Genomic DNA, 15,438 nt, shown 5'->3' with positions numbered 1-15,438 from the left:
ACTGTTGGGAAAAAAGGGAACGGCCATGCGACCCCCGACCTTATTTCCCGCCACAGAACCTATGATGTCGGATGTGACAGCAGTAGGATTGGTTCAGATCGACAAAAGCAAAGGAAAATTAGGCGGGGTTTATAAGCTCGCAGAAGGAGCTATTTGCGCTTACATTTAGGGCTAATTCTTTTTATAGCAGTAAGAATGGTGGTATAAACAGCGGAAGTTACGAACGTACACGCAAGCATAGAAGTGCTGACGCATACTTGTGCTGGTACTGCACGCACTATGCTTGTTTTCGCCCGCGCGCGCATGCGCTGTCGAGTACCGGTAGCCGCCACCGGTAGCGTTGCGTACGCTAGCCGCTGTGCTAAAATTCTGTATTTATTTCTTACGATAGCGCGAATAGATGTAACTTATAGAATGTAATATTTGAAAACCATGCAATACGAAAAATAGAACCAATAAAATACCAAAATTAATGGACTAAATAAAAAGCAGGCATCTTGCACATCGCAAAAAAAAACAGAGACTTAACGAAAACATTTTCCGAAAAAAGGAAAAAAAAAATAAAGAATTCCGATAAAAAACTACCGATTACATCAGCAGATAACTACAATGTTGGCGAAGAATAGGCACATTAGAGCTATACTATGTAAACTGACAATACTGGTGAAAAGAAGCAAGAAAATTGTAAAAACAATTATGTAACTCCACCAATTTTGATACTCATCGCGAAATTTGGCTGTAGAGTACTCGCAATGTAGACAAGTGGGAAAAGAATGCTACGACTTGGTAGCATTTGTATAAATTTATGCCGATGTTTCGCTTACTGTCACCGCAGTCAATGAGTTATCTGCACAACAGGTCCGCGCTATGTTAGACTGCACTCATGGTGCTCAATTATGTTTATACAGTACTTTTACGGCGAAAAACCAGGAATTCAAGCCAATGGTCATGCTTTTCGACGGTTTTACTTTTGACATATTACATTTATCGAAACGGCACTAGGAGGAGTATAGGCCTGAGGCTTAATCTGCTACCTTCCCGCGGCCACCGCTTGCGGTGCCGGCATGTTCAAGGATAGAACCGGAAAGTGTGGTAGCAAACTACAGAAATTGTTGGGAAATCTGGAAATCTGGAAACCACTGTTTCATATGCTATCGTTCTTGCCACAACTGACGATTATCTGTCGGGGGCAAAGAAACAACAAGAGCGCATAAAACTTCCAGTGCATAAAAAACGCTGGTCACATATGTCCCGTACCGAAAATGAAAACATCAAAAAAGGTGCAGTTTGGCTTCAATATATGCAGGAAATCATGGGTGCTTCAGTGCGCAATTAACTCAATAGCTGGTTTTTCAACAACCCTTTCAGTGCGATGAGATAGGGAAAAAATGTGGAGGCTGGGAGGGGGGTGGGGGGGGGTGCGTTTTTTCGACTTAGTTCGGTGTGGTGACCACCGTCATACTGCATTTCATAAAAGATTCCTCTTCGCTAGCGCCAATGTATGAACCAATCATATCGTATTTGAGATCACAAGCAAGTACACATTTTTGGTCAAAGAAACAGGGTAAAGAGCTAATAAAGATATGATAAAAAGACTAGTTTTTCTCTGTTTTTGCCCCTCATAGCAATCATCTGACCATTGTTCGCTGTAGTCATTCGACCGTATTCCTGACTATAAACAAACACGTAAGGCAAGGCTTATTGTCATGCGTCACGTGAACAATCAGCCCGAGTTTGTTCACAGCACTTCACCGAATATAATTCTTCGATTCGGTGGCCCACTTGTAAGTCCTCGCTTGGTGCCGCTCCGATTGCATTTCGGACACTTAATATGTCTCCGAGAGCAGTACGGGAATCGGGACACCGCAGAACAGTCCAAACACCGGCTATAAGGTATTATGTGTGATTAAAAAGCAAGATGCGGGCAGCGACTTCGCATTGTACGAAAAAAATGCAAGTGTCGCACGATACGACCGGCGCTACCCTTAGCGTGAAAAGGGGGGTTCGCTTTGATTTCAAACGACGGCCGCAGTTTTGCGTAGGTTGTATAACCTGCGTGGCTCCCAAAGGGTATTTAAAGCCCCTTCTTGTAGTATGAGCGTTCAACAGCCCCTGGGACACGTCTGTTCCGCCGAAATAAAGCGACGCGTAAAACAAGGATTTTAAACTTCCCAAAAGAAAACTCCAGAGAATCTTCTGTATGAACCAGTATTATCGTGTACACACACAGACACGCACACGCACACGCACGCACGCAAATATATAGGGCTTTATATAAAACCAGCCAATCATAGTGTACTCCTACACTAACCTTTAAATACAAACGAGGCGCATGCGTGTGCAATTGAGGGCGTGTAGAATATTATAGCGTGATATAGTATGAAGTAAATCTAGAATGCACAATGATTTTTGGAGGAGGCCTTGGCGAAACAATTTGGCTGCAAACAGCCGACGTAAATTTTGTACCATAAAAGTGCGTCGCTTTTGTAATACAGGAAAAGCGGCAACAAATTTTCGTTGTCGTAATGCTTATTGTAAGTAAATCAGAATGTTGCTTGCGTATGGAGAAAAAGTACTTCAGCTGCGAAAAGATTACGCGTTACTCTACGGGCCATTTCAATGGGCGGTGAAAAGTTGATGCTCGTGATGTCTGTGGGGTCTAAACGCAAACGAAATCAGTTATGTTTCATGTCGGGAATTTTCTCATTTTTGGGGAAGGTTCAGAGAATTTATGCAGATAGAGAAAAAAGAAATCTTTCTTAGATCAAAGAATTTGAAGGGTCGTGAGGAAAAAGAACCAATAATGTCAGTAAACTGGACCTCGTAATATTTATTGATTGGATTTTTTTTCAAAAGTTTTCTTAACTCTTCGTGAGATTTATTTTTAAATATCAAGGGTCGTGTTCCCGCAAGCCGAAAGCATGGAATACCACTTGCATCCCCAGTACGAAACACCAATAAACAAACTACATACGACCTATGGGGATGTGCTGTAAAAATAGTAATGCTGGTTTGTGGTACCAAGCATTTCGGCAACAACAATAATGCATATTACTTTAGCAACAATGACAACTTGTGGTGGAAACATGTTGACTTACCGTGTACATGAATTTACGAATACCAGGACTTGCAGTGAAGCAACAATGCAACGTGGGGTGGAAGCATGTTGACTTACCATGTACATGAATTTAGGTATACAAGAACTTGCAGTGAAGGCTGCCGCAGGTAGAAAACGATCTCCAAAGGGGTTTTGCCTTCTTTGTTGGAGCAAATAATGTCAGCCCCGTGTCGAAGAAGAAAGCATGCCATCCGAAGTCGCGGGTCAAACGTGAGACCACGCTCTGCAATTTTCTTCTCGACCTGTGCAACGAACGCCATGAAAAATCAGTTTTCAAGATAACTATGACTCCAACCTTGTTGGTTCTTTTGTGTGAAAAAGCAATGAATAAAATATTGATTAAAGCGGCGCACACATCTGTTCAATCACAACTGTCCATCTCAAATCTGTGTCGAAAAGCTCTTGCGCCGCGCTACATTGATTGATTGGTTTTGGTGTTTAACGCGCCGACGCTGCACAGGCGGTGAGGCGCGCCGTAGTGGAGGGCTCCCGATTAATTTTTTCCTCCTGCTGTCTTTCGCAGGCATCTGAACCTCGAACACACGGGCGTTTTTGCTTTTCGCCTCCACCCGAAAAGCGTGCGCTGCGGCCGGGAATTGAACCCGCGTCCTTGGGCTAAGCAGCGCAATGCCATAGCCCCTGAGCCACTGCGGCGGTACCTCGTTTACATACCTACAATGAATCCGCCGCTGTGAATACAAGAGGCACTGGCATCTCAAAGTCTAACTTATTTACTCCCACGTGTGGAAGCCCTACAACGATAAAAATATCGAAGCACCTCGTCGAGACAAAAGGTCCGCGCCTTTTTTTTAAAATTAGCTCTCTGCAGTGTTTCTGTGAAGTTTGCATAACCCTAAGTGCCCTTTAATAGTTCTCCGGCCTGTCAAGTCTATCCCTCCGCTCGAACTGCCTCGCTGTTTTTGCTGCCTTTTTCTTGAAATGTTACACGTAACAGTTAATATCTATATACCTGCGTGTCGAACCGAAAAAAATACCAATGTGGTTACGGTTCGAGTTTGGGTGGACTCATTTTGTTCCGGTTCAGTTCCGATTGGAGAACTCACGTACTTAACCGGTTTGCGAACCCGTTCGAAAGCTTTGAATCAGTTAGGGAATTTGAGCGATGAGTGAAACTATAAGCGAAGTGAGAACTAAATGTTCAATAGTTTAAGATACCGTGAAAATAAAATACCAACAAGAATTTATAATACTGCGTTAGACAAATAACAGTGGAGCAATTTTTAAGTCAACTTTAAACAATCAGGAAGGCATCAGCGAAAATAAACGAAGTAGTGCCGATTTATCAGCCATTTCACCATGAAAAACTCATATATACGCTACGTCTTTTAGGTATTTCAACTTTTCTTTGGTCATGGGTTTCCTCTTCCCTTATTAACCACAAACAATAGGTGAATGTTAATGGTCACAATAACGATGACCTTCCGATTACATCTGGCGTTCCTTTGCGGAGCGTACTAGGGCTTCTACTCTTTCTTCTTTGTTGCAATGATATTTTTGATGCAGTTGCCGAAGCTGTAAAAATACGCCTTTTCACCGATGACTGTATTATGTTTATAACGTTCACTCTGTAGATGACCAGACCTGATCAACATTCTTTCCTGGCTCAGTACATGGGGTATGCGAGAAAATTACAAAAGCAGGTTATCTTAGAATGACCAACACAAGTCTTCCCCTTATATTTTGCCACCCTGTTTCCAGCAATCCCCTAGTTTGAGTTAGGGAATATAAACATATCCGAGCTACAATTACAAATAATTAAACCCGAAACACTCACTTCCATAACGCTTGCACTACAGCGTTCACTAAGCTTTGTCAACTGAGGAATCAGCTTAAAGATGCGCCCCCTCATGTAAAATATCTGGCCTACACCACTTCTATTAGACCAAATTGGAACATGATTTTATAGTCCGGGATTCCTACGCAAAATCAATACACCACCACTACATCAATAGTATTGAGAAAATCAAAAGATGGGCACTATGCTTTACTTACTCAAACATTTCTGCAGAAATTCAGAGAATTATCTACAAATGCGTAGCATTCTTTATTCCGCCTGTCTTTAGTGTGAGATTTCGCCATTTTCTGTAATTTTATATATATTTCCTATTTTCTATTTTTCAAAAATTTCGTTCCGCCAATTATCCTTATTTACGTTACTGCAACAATTACAAGTGCAACTTTCGGGAAATCTGCATTATTGTGAAAATGCAGGGCGTTCCACTGTTCGCCATTTTCTGTTTTTTGTGTATATTTCCCATTTTTTATTTTTTCACTAATTTCTGTCTGACTCAAAAAATTCTTCTTCTGTTTCTATGACCCACCACAACCTCCCGTTTGCTTTCTGAGGTTTTCTCGACTGCCAACCCTTATTTTCTGTGTTTCTTCACCGAGCCCCTCATTTCCCATTTTCTGACTCGCTATATGCTTAGCGAGGGCCTCTGTTCTGGCAGTCTTGGTGCCAAAGGGAGCTTAAGAGGGCTCAGCGCTGGTCGACCACTCTCGACATGTCGTAGGCACTCGAGTCACGGCCCGGGGTTTTAAAGGAGGTCCCCTTCACCCCGTGTAGTACGAGTGGCGCTGGCTACCACCCCCAGGTAAGGAAACAAAAAATACCTTAACATAAATACCCTAGAAACTGGTGGGGAAACAGCCCCGCCGGTAGCGTGGTGGTTATCGTACCAGGCCGGTATTCTGGAAGTCGTAGGTTCGGATCCCACCCGGCGGCCATTTTTTCATCAATTTTTTTCTGACTTAAAAAATTCTTCATGAGTTTCTGTGACCCACCACAACCTCCCCTTTGCTTTCTGAGGTTTTCTTGACTGCCAACCATTATTTTCTACTTCACCGAGCCCCTGATTTCCCATTTTTTGATTCGCCATATATATATATATATCCGTATATATATATATAAATATATATATATATATATATATATATATATATATATATATATATATATATATATATATATATAAATAAATAAATATATATATATATATTTATAGCAAGTTCTCTTTGCTGAAACGTAGGCCACAATCGTGCTTTTACCTTGTTCGAAGTTTTTCTTCTCTTATATATATATATATATATATATATATATATATATATATATATATATATATATATATATATATATATATATATATATATATATATATATATATATATATATACAAAGTAAGAAACCTCGGTAACAGCAACAGCGGAGGGTTTATTTCGACGTTTCGACTTCGAGACAAGTGTTGTCCGGGAATGATGGCTTCGGTCGCTTTGGAAGGGAGCATATATGTCGAAAGTGGAAAGCGGGTTTACGAATGGCCAACGATACCACACACAAACATACGTGACTAACACAAACACGAAGCGGGAATCTTCCTTATTAGAAGAATGAACAAAAAATGAACAAAAAATGAACAACAAAGAGAGAGACGCCAAGATATTTGGAAAATCGGAAGATTTCACTACCAACGCCAAAAATTTAAAAACCATGCTGAAGGGGCAGGGGTACCCAGCGCGCGTAACTGATGACGCCATAAAAAAGGCCGAAGCACTCAACCGCGTGGATCTTATTGTGAACCGTCCCCCACAACGCGACTTACAACGAAGAGACCTATGCTTAATGTACAGCACCAACTTTCCTAACGTGAAAAACATCTTGAAGCGGCACTACAACATTTTCGAACAAAGTGAACGCCTCAAACGGCGTTTCCGTCCGTTCCAGGCGTCGTCTACCGACGATCCCGGAACCTCAAAGACACACTCGTGAACGCCAGGACAAATTCATTGTCCGCGCATAATGAATGCCGGCCATGCCTGAAACTGCGGTGCCTTGTCTGCATGACAATGCAGCAGACAAGCACTGCTCAAAGCTCCAACTCAGAGTACTCTTTAAAAATTCGCGGGAACATGACGTCTGACACTTCCAATGTGATTTATTTGATTGAATGCAATGTGTCTGGAATGCAATATATAGGGCAAACAGGGACCTCTTTCAGGCTCCGCTTCAATAATCACAAAACGCACGCCAAAGCGCGCCCGACCCTGCCCCTCTCCAGACACCTCAGCCTTCCAGATCCTTCTTTCGTTAAACTAAGCGTCACGCTCTTAGAGACGGGGTTCAGGTCAAACCGGGAACGAAAACAACGTGAATCATACCTCATATACCGATTCAATACAATCAAAAAAGGTATAAATGAGGACCCAGGCACACTTGCAGCGATTACCTAACCGTATCAGTGGCGCTGTGTATGTAGCCGGAACTGGATTCTCGAAATCACATGCATGTGTGCGTTTGTTCAGTGGATTTTTCCCACATTGCTGATGTCTTTCCGTTTTTGTTTTCATTTTTATTACTTCTCTCCTTTTCCGCTCTTCGTGTTCACTCCTATCCTTTTTCTTTTTTTCTCCCTTTTATAATATGGTGTTATAACTTTGGAAACCTTTTCTAAATCTCCGTCACAATCTTACAATTAAGTAGTGTTGCTTAGTGCCGGTGCTGTTTCAGCAATAACTTCTGTTTACCTTCTCCCCAAAACACGTGTTAAAAATTGGTTTGGAGATTTGAACGTTTGGATATGGCGCATAACCCGGAAGATAAGCAATACAATTCTGGGGTGCGCGTTATTACTCGAGCGCACATATCTTTGCCGCTGTTATCACTATTTGACCCCGCGGACTGGTTACACTTTTGACGGCTTGAAAATTTATTTTTTCCTCTCTCGCACCTACAGTCGTCTTCTAAGCCCGGCTACCGAACCATCGGGGTTTATTTTCTCCGTTTCTCCTCCATCCCGTTGAGCAGCTTGCGTTCTGGTTTGGCTGTTTCCCCCCCATCCACCACTCAGCGGAGGGGAGACACCGACGACGCACGGGTTGTCGCTGAGCTGCAAAGTGGCAGCTCTTAACAAAGACCTGAAAACTCGGCCTAGCGCCCCGTTCTCGGAAGGCGTCCTTCCGGCGAGGGAACGGTGGAATGGTGGTGGACCGTTTCCTTCTGCACGACCACAAAACGTCCTTTGTCTCGGCTCCGGGAACGGGCCCATAAACTGGCTGTAAAATGCCTTGTTCCCACTTTCCGAACATATGGCGGGACACTCGCTTTCAATCAACGGAAACGCGATCCCTCCGAGCGTCTGGGCGTTAGCATAGTGACGGCTAGCGGCGGAAGATATACAACCTTCTCTCCTTTGTTCTACAACCCCACTTTCGGACGCTGTTGAGCTTTTCGCGTTTCCGCCACCACTCGAATTCCTGTTCAGTGCTCTTTCGTCTCCCTTTCTGTCTTTTTTTAAAGCTATCTTGGCGTCTCTCTCTTCGTTGTTCATTTTTGTTCATTTTTTGTTCATTCTTCTAATAAGGAAGATTCCCGCTTCGTGTTTGTGTTATTTACGTATGTCTGTGTGTGGTATCGTTGGCCATTTGTAAACCCGCTTTCCACTTTCGACATATATGCTCTCTTCCGAAGCGACCGAAGTTATCATTCCCTTAGAAGACTTGTCTCGAAGTCGAAACGTGGAAATAAACCCTCCGCTGTTGCTGTTACCGAGGTTTCTTTCTTTGTGTTCACCACGCCTTCGGCCCTATCGCCAGCATGCCAGATATATATATATATATATATAGATAAATACATATATATATATATATATATATATATATATATATATATATATATATATATATATATATATATATATATATATATATATATATATATATATATATATATATATATATATAAGACAGAAAATAAGGGTTCGCAGTCAAGAAAACCTCGGAAACCAAAGGGGATTTTGTGGTGGGTCATAGAAAGAGATGAAGAATTTTTTGAGTCGCAAAGAAAGTGGTGAAAAAATACCCGCCAGGTGGGAACCGAACCCACGACCTCCAGATTACCGGTCTGGTGCGATTTTTTCACCACTTTCTTTTCGACTCAAAAAATTCCTCATCTTTTTCTATGACCACCACAACCTCCCCTTTGCTTTCCGAGGTTTTCTTGACAGCCAACCCTTATTTTCGGTCTTATTTTCACGGAGCCCCTCATTTCCCATTTTCTGATTGACTACACGCTTAGCGAGGGCCTCTGTTCTGGCAGTCTTGGTGCCAAAGGGAGCTTAAGAGGGTTCGACGCTGGTCGACCACTCTCAACATGTCGTAGACACTCGAGTCATAGCGCGGGGGTGTAAAAGAAGGTCCCCTTCACCCCGAGTAGTCCCAGTGGCGCAGGCTACCACCCCCAAGAGCAGGAAACAAAAATACCTTAACATAAATACCCGAGAAAGTGCTGGGGAAACAGCTCCGCCGGTAGCGTAGTGGTTATCGCACCAGACTGGTATTGTGGAGGTCGTGGGTTCGGATCCCACCTGGCGGGCATTTTCTCACCACTTTTTCTTCAACACTTTCTTTTCGACTCAAAAAATTCTTTTATCTCTTTCTATCACCCACCACAACCTCCCCTTTGCTTTCCGTGGTTTTACCGCCCGGCTGCGCCGGTCTGCGTTATCTCTGTGCCAAGGGAAGCGCTTGTTCCATTCTTTCTTTCTTTGCCGCATGTGTTATCTGTTCTGATAGGGAGAGCATTCCGATCTAACGTGAACAGCCCGGAATAATCTCCTTGGATCTACAATGTTCTCGACGCGAATCAACGGTTCGAGAACCACGCGTGCCGAAAGGTAAAAAGCAGGGAGAGAAGACGCCGGGGTATTCGATTCTGCGACGTTCGCCGACGCACGTCACTTTGTTGAGCGCTGTTTCGCCACCTCTGTAATCTTTTGAGTTTTTAGGGGAGCACAAGTACGCTCCAACAAACTTGTTTCTTTTACAAAACCACTGCGTCGTCCCTGGCTTCGTGACATCTGGTAGAGGTGCTGGGTAGCACCCTTCATGCCCACTACAACCTCTGAAAGCCGCCAAGCCAGTCCAACAAGAGCCAGCCTCTGCCGGAAAGATTTACCACCCGAGTTCGGTCTGCTACCGGAGAAAGCGAAGAAGAAAGACGTCGCAACCAGCACCATGGTCAACCAAGCCGATCGTCCCGTCGTTCTGCAGCAGCCATGGGATCCGCTATCATTACGAGGAGCCCCCGCAGAAGACCCAGAATAATGGTTGGAGAAACTGGAGCGCGTCCGGAAATTCCACAGGTGGGACGACGCAGAAACGTTCCGGCATGTTTTCTTTTACTTGAAAGATTCGGCTCGCACTTGGTTCGTTTGAGAACCACGAGAGCTCCCTGACAAACTAAGCTCAGTTGAAAAGCGAGTTCCTGAAGACCTTCACTACCGTAGTCAGAAAAGAACGCGCAGCGCTTTTGCTGAAACTCGAACGAAGCACCCCAACGAAGGGGTCATGATTTTCGTCGAGGAGATGAAGCGACTTTTTTTGCTGTGCGAACCGAGAAATGACGGAAGAAAAGAAACTACGGTTTCTGATGCGAGGTGTGAAGCAAGAGCTCTTCGCGTGCCTTGTTCGCAACCCCCCCAAGACCGTGTCCGAATTCGCGTCTGAGGCCGCCGCGAGGGAGAAGACGCTCGAAATCCGAACGAAGCAGAACGACCGCCCAATCAATTCGCTGGTTTTGAAGACGATTGGTGCCGGTGCTATTAACTCCGACTCACTACGCGACACTATCCGTGCAGTGGTGAGGGAGGAGCTGCGGACACTTTTCCCGACGACGACGCCACACCCTCAAGTCGCTTCCCTGACTGACGTGATCCGGGAAGAAGTACAGCAGGCTTTGGGAACTTCTATACCGTCCGAAGCACCCCGCGAGCCAGCGGCTATGACCTACTCCGCGGCTGTTCGTCGACAACGCCCTGTTCCAACACGTCGTCAAGAGGCCCCGCCCTACCGCCGCCCACTGTCACCCGCCCGACCCCCTGTAGTACGAAACCAGACGCCGACAAAGACTTACGTATGGCGAACACCGTTTAATCGTCCTCTGTGCTACCACTGAGGGGAGGCCGACCACGTCTACCGTCGCTGCCCATACAAGAGACTCGGACTTCGTCGTTTCTCCGTAGACACCCCACGCCCCCAACCCGGCCAGCGCCCATCTGACATTGAAGAATACCTGTCCAACACTAGCTGTGGACCAGCCCGTTTCAACCGTTCTCCGTCGCCCTACCCGTACCAGTCGCCGGACTGCCGAAGCAGTGCTGACTTCGCACGTGGAAGGTCCACCAGCCCACGCGGGGGAAACTAAAGGTGGCAACTTCTGCAGGTGAAGTTGCACAACAGTGAAAAACCGAAAACCCTGCAACGACGCAACAATTCGCCGAAGACTGGCTTACTAGATGCCCTCATCCCGACGACCCGACCTAACCCTGACGTGACTCCTGAACACGACGACAACCACAAGGCGCGACGCGTACTTGATATGACCAAACCTGCCGCTGAGACGACGACAACCACGACGCACAGTACCCGACCGTCAACACGCACAAGCCGAGATGCGACGCCCCGACGCCCCCGGAACTCGAGGAAGGCAGCGTCCGACGTCCAGTTGTTCATCTACGGCTTTGACGTAGTAGCCCTCATCGACACGGGAGCTGACTACTCGATGATGAGCGGGTCATTCGCGTCTAAGCGGAAGAAAGTTACGACAAGATGGGACCGTCCGCATATACGCACAGCAGGAGGCCATCTCTTAACGCCAAGTGGAACGTGTACATCTCGCGTCACCATAGACGGCATCACGTACCCTGCTGCGTCCGTAATTTTACCTAACTGCTCCCGGGACGTAATACTGGGAATTGACTTTTTGACGGACAACGGCGCAATAATTGATATCCAGACCAAGTCAATAACTTTTTCCTCTGATCACTCCACGACGCCGCCACTGAACCCCGATCAGCGTGCTGCTGTAAGGATCGCCGACGATCACGTCACCCTGCCACCACGCGCAAGCTTGATGATCGCCGTCTACTGTGAGAATGCTGCTTCTAACATCGACGCTATCGTAGAGGGTGACCAAAGGTTGCTTCTGAACCGCGGTGTCTCCGTCGCAAGAGGCATTGCGCGCTTTAAGCAATGCAAATCCCATGTTTTGGTCACCAATTTCACCGAGTAGTACCAGCATCTAAACAAGGGCGCTGCGATTGCGTTCCTGGAAGAAACGCAAGAAGCAAGTCAAGTGATCGCGGTCGCTAGCTTTGAATGCGCACGCGCAGATGCTTCCAAGCCGCCGCAACCTTTCGACGTGAACCCGGCGCTACCGCAAGAAAATCGGGACAGATTACTGGATTTGCTCCGTCGCTACAGCGAGCATTTTTCGGCAAACTCAAAGTTACGTCAGACACCCCTAGCGAAGCACCGAATTATAACCGAAGATGGAGCCAGACCTACCCGACAGTCACCGTACCGCGTCTCTTCGCACGAGCGGGAAGCCATCCGGACTCAAGTCGACGACATGCTCAGCGATGACATAATACAGCCATCTAAAAGTCCGTGGGCTGCGCCGGTCGTACTCGTGAAGAAAAAAGACGGCACTTCAAGGTTCTGCGTTGACTACCGGCGACTGAACGAAATCACCAAAAAGGACGTGTGCCCCCTGCCACGAATCGACGACGCCCTCGACCACCTCTGCCATGCGAAGTACTTCTCATCGATGGATCTGAAGACCGGCTACTGGCAAATTGAAGTGGACGAGAGAGACCGAGAGAAGACTGCATTTATAACCCCGGATTGCCTATACGAGTTCAAGGTGATGCCTTTCGGACTGTGCACGGCGCCAGCAACGTTTCAACGAGTCAAAGACACGGTGCTAGCTGGCCTGAAGTGGCACGCCTGCCTCGTATACCTCGACGACGTTGTCGTATTCGCACGGACTTTCGACGAACACCTCGCAAGGTTGGAGTCTGTACTCGAGGCCATTCGTCCGTCGGGGCTAATGCTGAAGCCTGAAAAGTGCCGTTTCGCGTACGAGGAACTCAAGTTCTTGGGCCACGTCGTCAACGCCGCGGGAGTCCTACCTGACCCAGCAAAAACTTAAGCCGTTGCGAACTTTGCAAGGCCTAAAGACAAGAAGGGCGTGCGAAGATTTCTCGGACTATGCGCATACTACCGGCGCTTCGTCCCAAACTTCGCACACATTGCTGAGCCGCTCACGCCCTTGACGAAAGATAGCACCCCTTTCGACTGGGACAACGACAAAGAAAAAGCATACGGCGAGCTGAAAAAACGCCTGCAAAGCCCGCCCGTGCTCGCTCATCTCGACGAAAACGCCGAAACGGAAATACACACGGATGCCAGTGATATAGGCTTGGGTGCCGCCCTCGTCCAAAAACAAAGCGGGTGCGAAAAGGTAATCGCCTATGCCAGCCGTGGTCTGCCGAAGGAAGAGAAAAAATAGTCTGCCTATGAGAAAGCGTGCCTGGAAATTATATGGGCGATTTCCAAATTTCGCCCATACGTGTATGGAAGGCCATTCAAGGTTGTGACAGACCACGACGCGCTGTGTTGGCTCGCCAATTTGAAGGACCCCTCTGGCCGTCTTGGGCGTTGGAGTTTGAGCCTGCAGGAGTTCGACGTTACAGTCGTTAATAAATCCGGCAGGAAACACTCCGACACCGACTGCCTGTCCCGCGCCCCCGTCGACCCACCGGGACACGACTCTGATGAAGGCAGCGCGTTCTTCGGAATCGTGACGCCGAGCGACCTAGCCGCCCAGCAGCGTGCCGACCCTGACTTACGCGTTATAATCGACTACCTCGAGGGATGCGACGTCACCGTATATAGAACATTCAAACGCAGCTTACCAGCATTCAGCCTGAGAACCTCCGTCCAAATTAAAAAGAATTTCAGCCCCGGAACGAGAACGAATTACCTTCTCGTCATCCCCGCAGACCTTCTTGGCGAAATTTTGGAAGCGTGCCATGACGACCCGTCTTCCGGACATCTCGGCACAGCCCGCACAATTGGAAAAATCAAGGCGAAGTACTACTGGCCCGGCATTACATCCGACATCACCCACTACGTCCGGAGCTGCCGTGACTGTCAGCGACGAAAAACGCCACCGACGAGACCCGCCGGAGTTCTGCAGCCGATCGCCGTCCAATCAAGGCCCTTCCAACAGATTAGAATGGACCTTCTGGGCCCGTTCCCTACGTCACGATCCGAGAACAAGTGGATTGTCGTAGCAACAGACTACACGACGCGCTACGCGGAGACCGCCGCTCTTCCGAGGGGGACTGCACAAGGAGTCGCCAAGTTTTTCATAAGACAAGTTGTGCTGCGACATGGAGCCCCTTAAGTCCTCATCACGGACCGCGGAACGGCCTTTACTGCAGAGCTCATGCAAGGAATCTTACGCTACAGCAACACGGATCACCGAAGAACGACGGCGTACCACCCCCAAACGAACGAACTAACGGAACGTTTGAACAAGACGATTGCGGATATGCTGTCCATGTACGTCGACGTTGAACATAACACTTGGGACGAAGTGCTCCCGTATGTCACGTTTGCGTACAACACGGCTATCCAAGAAACCAAGCAGATGACACCGTTCGAGCTCGTCTATGAAAGACTGCCGACTACAATGCTTGACGCCATGCTGCCTCACGTAGAAGACGACGACCTGAACGCCGACGTCCAAGGATGCCTTTAGCGTGCGGAGGAGGCCCGCCAGCTCGCTCGAGTTCGTATAACGGACCAGCAGCTGGTGGATGTCAGCCGCTACAACCGCCGACGCCGAGCCGCCGAGTACCACTCAGGGGATCGTGTGTGGGTTTGTACTCACATCCGACGACGCGGACTGAGTGAGAAACTTCCGCGACGATATTTCGGACCCTACAAGATTTTACGACGTGTTGGCCAACTTACCTACGAAGTGATCCCCGATAGTGACTCCGGCTTTTCACGACTACACACGCGGCCCGAAGTCGTCTACGTGGTTAGCTTAAAACCTTTCTACAGACAATGACGAACTTTTATTTTTATTTGTTCGGACTGTCGCTTATGTTAGCATCGGGTCGATGCACTCTTGGAGGTGGGGTAATGTCGCAAAACATGCATTGGGTTTGTTTGTGTTTTGGTTTTACCGCCCGGCTGCGCCGGTCTGTGTTATCTCTGTGCCAAAGGTAGCGCGTGTTACATTTTTTCTTTCTGTGCCGCATGTGTTATCTGTTCTGATAGGGAGAGCATTCCGATCTAACGTGAACAGCCCGGAATAATCTTCTTGGGTCTACAATGTTCGCGATGCGATTCGACGGTTCGAGAACCACGCGTGCCGAAAGATAAAAAGCCGGCAGAGAAGACGCCGGGGTATTCGATTCTGCGACGTTCGCCGACGCACGTCACTTTGT

General features: G+C 47.1%; 1 protein-coding gene across 4 annotated transcripts in view; it reads right to left on the bottom strand.

Moving 5' to 3' along the window:
- Positions 1–15,438, bottom strand: part of LOC144147061 (uncharacterized) — a 429,195-nt gene that overhangs the window by 52,274 nt on the left and 361,483 nt on the right. For all 4 annotated transcript variants that reach the window (XM_077679096.1, XM_077679095.1, XM_077679098.1 and 1 more), the window contains one exon: positions 3,176–3,360. In XM_077679096.1, coding sequence (XP_077535222.1) covers positions 3,176–3,360 — 185 coding nt within the window. The remainder of the gene's footprint in view (positions 1–3,175; positions 3,361–15,438) is intronic.

Source organism: Haemaphysalis longicornis, unplaced genomic scaffold (genome assembly GCF_048455015.1).
Source record: "Haemaphysalis longicornis isolate Haplotype H1 unplaced genomic scaffold, Haemaphysalis longicornis Haplotype H1 scaffold_7, whole genome shotgun sequence".
NCBI lineage: Eukaryota > Metazoa > Arthropoda > Arachnida > Ixodida > Ixodidae > Haemaphysalis > Haemaphysalis longicornis.
This window is presented reverse-complemented; position numbering and strand designations above follow the sequence as displayed.